A 10,138-nucleotide genomic window follows, 5' to 3' on the forward strand; every position below is an offset into this window, starting at 1 on the left:
ATATATATCACTGTGCAATAGCTATGTGATTTGATTATCTGTAAAAGTTAAACATCTCCTCTCCTCTCAACCTTTCATATACCAGCGGTGCATTCCTTCCCTGCTGTTGCTAAGGTTTGTCTGTCCAGCCTTGGGACAGTAAAAGTGTTAACAGTTGCACCATGACAGCCTGAATAGTCTTCAGTACTTCATCCACCACCAGTGTGCTTACCCTTGAGTGCATCGCCAATGGACCTGCTTCCTAGGACCTTTCCTACTAGCAGTGCATTCCTGGGAAAAAAACTTTGAGGTGGAGATTTGCATGCAGTAGATTTACTGTGGAACATTGATGAGGGAACGGATCCCTGCTGGCTCAGTGGCTAAAAACCCTTAGCTTCTAACCACAAACTCAGTACTTCGAACCCGCCAGCCTCTCCGCAGGAGAACAGATCTATCCGGTCATCTGCTCCTGTGAAGACTACAGCCTAGAAAGCCTCAGTAGGTCATGGAGTCTGAGTCAACGCGATTGCACCACCATGAGTGAGGAAAGAAGCAGAAGTTGGTCACAGAAGTTGAACTGTGATGTGGTCTCAGCTTGCATTTGGGGGAACTCTGGAGTTGGAGATCCCTTCAGAGTTGTCCCAAAGTGGCCACTGGGACCCAGGCTCTGGGACCTCCACATGAACCTTTCATTAGATGGCACAGTTTCCTGGGAAGAAGTTCCCAGCACTTCCTCAGCAGCTAGTGATTCCAGTAGTTGGGGAGTGATGCTTACTGTTGAGGGGGAAGGCAACAGTGAACAGTGGGCTACATATTCAACATCCAGTTTATCAAAGCATATACATGGCTTGATTATATTATTCCATATGTAATTGGATGTTTTCACTATTTCCCTTTCTTGGTTACCTCCTACATTAAAAATGTTTTTGAAAATGAAAAAAAAAAGTAGTGTGGTAAGATTTATGTCAGAACATTTGCTATTTTAAAGTGTGTAACGTTAACATTAATTATGTTTACCAATTTGTGCAATCACCACAACTGTTTATTTTCAAATGAGTTTTATCTTCCTAAACAGAAACTCAGTACCTCTTAAGTGATAACTCTCTGTTCCTGCTCCCCCTAACTCTACTCAAACCAACCCACAGCTATCAAGTCAATTTCAACTCATAGTGACTCTGTGGGACAGAGAACTGCTCTGTAGGGTTTCTGAGACTGTAAATCTTTATGGAAACAGATAGTGTCATCTGGCTGGTGGATTTGAACTACTGACCTTGCAGTCAGCAGTCCAACATGTAAACCATTGACCCCATGATTCCTTTCCCTACCCACCCTACCGTAGCCCTGGTTAACCAGTTATTAACATTTTCTCTAGAGGCAGACTTCTTTTAGTTAACAACTCTTATCTTTAGCATCTAAGACAATGCCTACAATATGAATAAATATCGGTATAATGAATTGATTGAGCATGTACTCGTATTTGTTAAGTGGATATAAAAGATAGTATAGTCTTTAGAAGCAAGTTTTATAGGCTGCATAAGAATAAATCTGAGGAACTGCTAACAGTTGTGGACTATATTATGGAATTTGACTCATACCAAGGACAAGGTAGGACTCGCTTGTAGGATTTCCAAGGCTGTAACCTTAACAGAAGCAGATAGCCTCATCGTTTTCCCTTGGAGCAGATGGTAGGCTTGAACCACTGACCTTTTGGTTAGCAGCTCAGTATTTAATCACTGTGCCACCAGTTAATTATTAACTTGTATCTACTTAATACTTCCCATAAAGGTAACTTTATGTAGTATAATGAAGCAATCTACCAGGGGATATCCAAAAAAAAAAAGGAATTCCGGCCTCTCAAAAAGCTATGTATTTGCATTTTTTTTTTTACAAAACAACCTTCTCACTCTCCATTACACTTAAAATATTTGTCAAATATATGATTCCATTCTTGGAAACATTTTTCAAAGTCATCTGTTTGGATGGCTGACAGCACATCCCTCGTTTTTTTCTTCACCTCTTCTATGTTGTCAAATTGTTGTTCTTTCATGTCCCTCTGTATTTGTGGAAACAAAAAGAAGTCTCACAGAGTGAGGTCAGGTGAGTAAGGTGCTTAGGGCAAGAAAGGCATGCTGTTTTTCCCCCCAAAAGTGGCACACTGAGAGATGACTGCATGAGCAGGTCCATTGTCGTGGTGGGAAAACCAGTCCCCTGTCTGCCACAAAGAAGGTCTTTTTTGTTGCATGCTGTTCTGCAATCTTTTCAGAACCTCCAAATAGAAATCTTGATCACAGTCTGACTTGGTGGAACAAACTTGAAATGTACTACGAAACAACATTTCACCCATTTTGGAAGTTGATGGACATCCAGAATGAGGTTTATCATCAATCGATATTTCATCTTTTTTGAAATGAGAAAACCACTTGTTTCACTTGAGTTTTTCCCATAGTCTTTTAAGCTGTGCTCAACAACACAAAATTTTCTGTGGAATTTTTCCCGAGCAGGAAACAAAATTTCACAGCTGTATGCTCTTCTCTTAAATCTGCCATCATAAAAACAAGGTTTGAGTGAAACTGCTTTTATGAGAGATTCACTGTGACCAGAGAAAACCTTCTCAGGTGACGCCACTGGGTGCACTAACTCAGAGTGAGTTGCTAGATGCTCGCCTAGCAGGAAAAAGGCATACTACAAAAGCTCTGCTTCCCCAGCACAATTCTGTTGTTTGGGATTTTTTTTTTTTTTGGTAACCCCTGATATTAAGTAGTTTTGAGGTTTAAAATTCGCTTCCATTGATAGAATTACTGGTTAGAATCCATTATTTTAGCCTTTTGGGAACTCCTGAAACTATGATTTTAAAAGAAAATTACTGATTATTACTTTTAGGTTTGTGCTATTTGTGTACTTACGATGTTTTATGGTCAATTAAAAAGAACACGTGTCTTCTTTGGAGTCAGCAGCCTCTGGATTTTTCACTGTCTCCTCAGTTATTTTCATGGTTACAGTGATTCATTTGCTAATACCTATAAGGTTTAATTTTCTCATCAATTGATGATACCATCAAAGAATAGTATTGTTTTGAGGTGATATGTTTATTAGCTCAATATGACAAACCTGAGATCAAAAGAACTAGATGGTGCCTGGCTACCACTTTTAGTTTTCAAAAAGGGATCACAATAGAAGAAAATTGTGGAGCAAAACTCAAAATAATAAAAGAACAGACTTACTGCTCTGGTAGAGACTGGTGGAACCCCCAAGAGTATGGCTCTTATACACCCTTCATGCTTAAAACCGAACTCACCCCTTTGGCTCCACTTTCAGCCCAATAAAGGTAAATGATAACATGAGGCCTTGTTCTAATATGTGCATTGTTTTATGCACACATTAGAACAATCGGAAATTGAAAGGGTAGTATTTTCCCAGTGATTGAACTCAGAAAGCAAGAAGGGATGTGAACGAAGAACAAAGGGAAATGGTAACCATAGGAAGGACATAGGAAAAGTGCTCCTACACTGTGAGGATTGCAAATAAAACAAAATGTGTATGAGTTGGTGAGTGGAAAAGCAATTTGTTCTGTAAATTTCCACCCAAATCACAAATTAAAAGAATTCATTCTTTTCTTTCTTTCCTTTTTTCCCCCCTCTTCACAAGCATGTAGTGATCTACTTTCCATGTCTTACTAAAACCACCAGGTTCTGGTTTTGCCGAAAGAATGTTGAATTATAGTGTGTTAGTCTGGGTTGAGTAGAGAAACAAATTTATAGACACGTGTGTAAGAGAGAACTGTATATCAAAGAGCAATTGTACATTAAGAAAACATCCCAGCCCAGTCCAGATCAAGTCCATAAGTCTGATATTACCTGCATATGTCGATACTAGTCCATAAATTCCTCTTTAGGCTCACACAGCCTTGCAATGATGCCGAAAGCAGGATGATCACAGGCCAGTGGGTGGAAAGTCTTATGGATCCTTTGGTGGTGGAAGCATCTCAGCACTCGTGTGGGTCTCCAGGTGGCTCCTCTAGCTCCAGGGCTGTGGCTCTGTTAGTGTAGATCCATGTGGCTTGTCAACAGGGAAGTCTCACAGGGAGGGAGGGTTTCTGGCCTCCAGTGAGCTATTTATCTTCTTCACGCTTCCAAATGAGGTCATCAAGCTGCAACCTGATTGACAAGCTAGACTCTACCCCTTCACAAGTTGACAGGACATTATGGAACTACTACATCTACCAATACAAATGAATCTTTTAATATTATGTAGATATTATAGGACTACAATAAACCACGTTAAGACCAACCCACCCATTACAAAAGTCATTTATAGCCTCAACTCTAATTTCTTTATTTAAGCCATAGCCCATTCATTCCCTGTCAGCATTATTCCCATAAGACAAGGTAACCTAGATTCTCTCTTTAACTCCCCTTCGCCTTCACATAAAAATGATACAATGCCAAGTTCTGAATGTTTAAGCGTAAAGAGATGATAGAATGATCTGTTCTTGAAAGTAAAAGACTTTGTTTTGGAAGGGCTGTGGAATTGCCGAATGCTTGAAGATTGTCTGCCAGGTTGGCCGCCTGGACCGGGGAAAGAGTGCGATCCTGTACGTGAAGTCTCTCCTGTGGACCGAGACCTTTATGAATGTGAGTGGTCAGAGGCAGCATTAAAGTTTATCCACTTTTTCCAAAAAGTGAAAACGCCCTGTCATTGAAATCATTTCATTGTTATTTCTGTACAGAAGGAAAACCAGAACCACTCTTATTCACTGAAGTCATCTGCTTCATTTAATGTCATAGAGTTTCCCTATAAAAACCTTCCAATTGAGGACATCTTCAACTCCACATTGGTAAGTCAGCTACTTGGGGAATTGAAATAAATGCATTTCATTCTAACGCCTCAGATACTTCCTTTAAAATACATATACAACAATGCAGCTATATTGATAATTTTTAAAACTCAAGTTGATGGGATTGTAATCTAGTTTCGTGTTATTACTTTCACCATGGGATTATTATAGTTCGGACCTTTACCATTGTTCTTTTTTTCAGTATATGCTAAAATTTTGTGTGAAGAATTCTGCATTTCTAAAATTTCCTTCACAAAGTAATAAAATTGGAAACAGACTAAGTGATAACATTGAAGATCTTCAATTTGAGAGTTAAAAATAAGATCATGACATGCTGAACTAGTTTGTAATATTTGAAAATAATTTCAGAGGCAGTCAGAAATAGACTTGATGAGAGGAATTTTATTTGTGCATGTTTTCATTACAAAATATGTGATCACAATTTGTCTTGTGTGAGAAAAGAAAATCATGTGAAAACATTAAAATGAAAGATCGTAGGCACTCAAATACTTGTTGGATAATTGAGGGAATTTTTTTGGTGGGGAGGGGAGTGATTTTTTTTAACTTAAAAAGTAATTTCCCCTTCAACAGGTTACCACTAATGTTACCTGGGGCATTCAGCCAGCGCCCATGCCTGTCCCTGTGTGGGTGATCATCCTAGCAGTTTTAGCAGGATTGTTGTTACTGGCTGTTCTGGTGTTTGTCATGCACAGGGTAAGTAGTGGGGGTAGGACAAGACGGATGAAAGGGAAGGAAAGAGGGGAAAGAAGGTAGGGCAAGGAAGCCAGCATCCTATAATATTGATGCATCATAAAAACACAAAACCAAACTCACTGCCATCAGTTGATGCCAACTCACAGCGACTCTATAGTCCAGGGTAGAACTGCCCTAGTGAGTTTCCAAGACTGTACCTCTTTATATGAATAGAAACCAGGCCCTTGTCCCACAGAGCAGTTGGTTTGAATGCTTACCTTGTGGTTAGCAGCCCAATGCGTAACCGCGACACCACCAGGGCTCTTTACTGATGCACCGTAGGCACTGCTTATTGCTTGAAGTGAGAGGATGGGCGGTCCCTTAAATGTTCTTGGTTACCACTTGGTCACTCACAAGTGTTTTTAATATGTTTTACTGCTCAGGGAATAAATAATGTGTGCTTTTCTTCACCTTGCAGATGGGCTTTTTTAAACGTGTGCGGCCCCCTCAAGAAGAACAAGAAAGGGAGCAACTTCAGCCTCAAGAAAATAGTGAAGGAAACTCCGAAGCTTAACTGTGATTTTTAATTTCTCCTACATCCTTAACCCATGCGATTTACTGACTTCATTACAGATTTAAATTTCATTCATGAGGAATGAAAATCCAGGACTGTACTGCTGTTGATGATCATTAGTGTTAACCACAAAATAAGAGCAATAGTCGTCAACCTTTTCTTTATTAGTAAGTTCAGACATACATTTAATATGCATCAGCCGACTAGTGTTTTTAGTTATTTAAACGATAGATTTCAAGTGGTAGTTCTTACTCAATGTATAGAAGACATGTAGTGCCCGAGTTACCACTTTACATGAAATAGAACCTCTCATAATTGCGGTTTCTTGTTAGATTTCGGTGTGTATTGTCATTGTTGTTTTAAAGCACTGTTTCCCAAAGTGGGCAGTACCATGCTCTCAGGGGTACTAGAATGACCCAGGGGACCTGAAAAAGCAAATACCAACACTGAATCCTGGATTCTGGGCTATGGGACAAAAATTGTTAATTGCCGGGGGAACACTGAGCAATTTTTTTTTTTCTGAAAAGGGGGCGGTAGGCCAAATAAGTTTGGGAACCTATGTTTTAAAGCAGATGTGGACCTTAGTATCCATATCTTTTGTGCAGGTACTTAATTTTACTATGCATCACACTACAGTTAGCTCTTCAATCTACTAAAGACGATAGCTGCATGAACTTGGGTTTTACTATCACCTACATGATAAAAGATTTTTATTTTAATGCATGATTCCATCAAAATTGCTTTCTTATAATAGCACAGGTACAATATTTTAATATGAAAATTGGGTACATGCTATAATTTTTATTTCTATTTAAACTTCAACCTATTTTATTACATATTAACTTATAAAGGTGTAAGCTCACTATCAAAATGTATTTCTATGATCAAAAACACCCTCCTTGTATAATATCTTAATTTCATCGAAATATTAAGATACTTAGAGCCATATGGGGTTTGAAATCACTTCCAAAATACATCTAATTCCATTGTTTTCTTCTGGCTATTTACAATAGGAGAAAAAGGCATTATAATGCAAGATGATGTTTGTAGTTCTTTGATATAGTTGCTTATTCATAGTTATGTTCATAGATTAGAGTTTTGGTTGGGATTAATTTATTTTCCTTCTTTATATGTATTTTCTGTGTGTTTCCAAAACTGTTCATGAGAACGGGTTAAGATCAATGAGATATTCTTACAATTTACCAAAAGCCTTTCCCCAGCCCTCATCCCCCTATCTCATGAGAAATGTTTGCAATCAAAACTCTTAGGTAGCTCATTGGTTTATTTCTAGCAATAACATAATTCTAATCTCAGCTGTTACCTCTGTCCAAGCAAGGTAAAGCCTCAACTATCAAAATTACTTTTAAAAAGTATTTTTCTGACAAATTTGTTACTGAAAATCTTTCTTACGTTTTTTAACAAGAACTACTTTTTGAAGATCCCCCCCTCACTGCCATAGAGTGGATGCCAACTCATAGTGACCCTGAAACTGCCCCTGTGGGTTTTCAAGACTAAGATTGTTAAAGGAGTAGAAAGCCTCATCTTTCTCCTTAGGAGCAGCTGGTGGGCTCTTTGCGGTTAACAGCTCACCTGGTGATTGTGGTAGCAGCTCAGCCTGTAACCCACTCTGCCACCGGGGCTCCCTTTTCTAGGGTATCTTTATTAAAACTTTTAACCTGGCAAGTTAGTTTCATATGGTAGGGTGCTCAGTATTCTAGAGGAACAGGGTGCTCAATATTCAAGAAGAACGTAATTCTTTCACAGTTTTTCAAGGCCTGGGCATGACTATCAATTATACCTATTTTTGTATCATTACATCATGTTGTTCATTGGAAATTGAGGTTGAATAGCTTTTCAATGGTTGCCCTCATTGGGCAGTGATAAATACTTTCCTTAAATAATCAACTTTTTTTGCCTTAAACATTATTGAAGTTTATTTTGCCGTATCTTGTGATATAATTGCATTCATAAGTGCAGAAATGAATCTTCAGAATTTAATCATAAAATAGAAGCACATTTAGGTGCGTTACACAAATTAAGACATTGACTAGACCTGCTGTTGCTGTTAGATGCCACCTGTGTAACAGAACAGAAACTACCCAATCCTGTGCCAGCCTCACGATTGTTCCTATGTCTGAGCCCATTGTTGCACCTACTGTATCAATCCATCTCTCTCATTGAGGACCTCCCTCTGGTTCTCTTGACTCTCTACCAAGCATGACCTCTTTCTCCAAGGACTCGCCCCTCCTGATGATATATCCAATATTTATATATCTAGATATAGTACATTTCAAATTGATGACTTTTGGATTACAGGTTTTATTAATAGCTTAAGTGATCATATACAAGAGTATTTTTATTACCAATGACTTTGTAATTTTCTACAAAAAAATATTTTTATTCTAGGTGCAAATATATACATCCACTAACTCTGTAACAGCTTTGATTTTCGGTCTTTCCGCCTAGTAGCAGCCATTCCTGAAAAGATGTGCCAGATAGGTACTGTATGACTAAAAGGGCAGTATTTGCTCCCCCACCCCAACCCCATTTGTTCTCTTGCCAGGTACTATGCTGTATTGGGATCTAAGCGATGTTGTTAATTGGAAATTAACACAATGGTTTAAATTACTTTCAGATAATGGGATTTAAAGCGAAATCATCTTTTCTTTTTTCTTTCTACAATATAAAAATATGGTAGAAGTATACTTTGAAAGCCAACTCTTTGAGGAAAATATTGAGAAACTTTTTGTTCCCCTTAAAGTAGCACATCAGAAAAAAAAAGTAGCACATCAGTTTATTTGATTAAACTATCACACACACACAAAATTCCAATGAGAAAGATGTACTTACATTCTAACACTTAAAATATCACCATCTTGGTGATTTATTAAAATTAGAGTCCATTTTGAAGTATAAAAGTCTTATAAACTGAGTTAGTTTTAAAAGTACATATAAATGAAATAGTATAAAACTATAAAGTTTTAGGCAGTTACTTGAAAATTCATATTTGAGAGGAAATTAATGTGAGCATCGATGTTTTTCTCTATCCTTGCTTTTATTTTATGGTTATTATTGTAATTCTGATTAAATCTGATTCCAAAGGATAAAGCAATTCATCAAAATTTGATTGTCAGAGCTTATTTACAGTGAATTCTCATGAACATAATTTATGTTTATATAAATAGAGAATTCAAATATTAGTTAAAAAAATGACACTGGCTTTATAATAGGACTCAAAGTTTCTGATGGTGAATCATGATCCTAAGAGATGTACACGACATAATACACACAGGCCACCTGGTTTGTGTAAGTCAAGCAGAACCTGTAAGTTGATCAATGTTCTTACATGCAGGATGTTAGCTAAGCCAGGAAGATTAAGTCATTCTTGGAATATCTCTGAGGACCTTTGCTTATCCCAGAGTCACCTTGTTTGTACTCTTGGATATACCATGTATGTAGATGTTTGATGGAAGAGGAATGTATACAAAACTTGCAAATTGAGTATAGGATTAAAAAGAAATGGCATGGCCTAGTAATCTGTGCTTTGGAGAGCATCCCTTCTAACTAAATGTGGGTTAGATTCCAGGATGAACCTATGGACATGCAGTTTATAATGTGTATTTCATGGTTGTTTCTGATGCCTCATGAGCATCTTGGGGTAGGTACTAAATCTTTAATATTTTTGTTGTCAGTCCTCAAGTGCAATATAACATGTAAACAAACCTAGATAATTTCAAAATCCTTATTAATGTAGTAAACCTAATGGAAATGGAAATGATCAATTGAACTCTCTCATACCTGTTTTGAAACACTTTCAAATGTTTTCAGGTAACTTGGAGCTGTGCCTATCAATTTAATATGATACCCAAGTAACATAGAAAGTAGTTTTCTTTGTGTAGATTCTCTTGATTACCCACATTGGGTGAAACATAAAGGGGTTGATGTCTAAAATTTGTCATTTGCTAACTGGTTTGAGTTAGTAGAAAATTGGTACAGTGTTCTTTTGACTTTCCAATGTGTAGCTTGTGACTGTTCAATAAAACTGAACATTGGTGCCA

At 37.7% G+C, this 10,138-nt stretch overlaps 1 protein-coding gene across 1 annotated transcript in view; it reads left to right on the top strand.

Moving 5' to 3' along the window:
* Nucleotides 1-10,138, top strand: part of ITGAV (integrin subunit alpha V) — a 113,357-nt gene extending 103,219 nt beyond the window's left edge. The window contains exons 27-30 of the mRNA XM_004701477.2: nucleotides 4,497-4,610; nucleotides 4,706-4,813; nucleotides 5,405-5,527; nucleotides 5,985-10,138. Of these exons, the coding sequence (XP_004701534.1) occupies nucleotides 4,497-4,610; nucleotides 4,706-4,813; nucleotides 5,405-5,527; nucleotides 5,985-6,080 (441 nt within the window). The 3' untranslated portion in view covers nucleotides 6,081-10,138. The remainder of the gene's footprint in view (nucleotides 1-4,496; nucleotides 4,611-4,705; nucleotides 4,814-5,404; nucleotides 5,528-5,984) is intronic.

The sequence above is a fragment of the Echinops telfairi genome, unplaced genomic scaffold (assembly GCF_000313985.2).
Source record: "Echinops telfairi isolate 266 unplaced genomic scaffold, ASM31398v2 ScPeMD7_3;HRSCAF=10, whole genome shotgun sequence".
Lineage (NCBI taxonomy): Eukaryota > Metazoa > Chordata > Mammalia > Afrosoricida > Tenrecidae > Echinops > Echinops telfairi.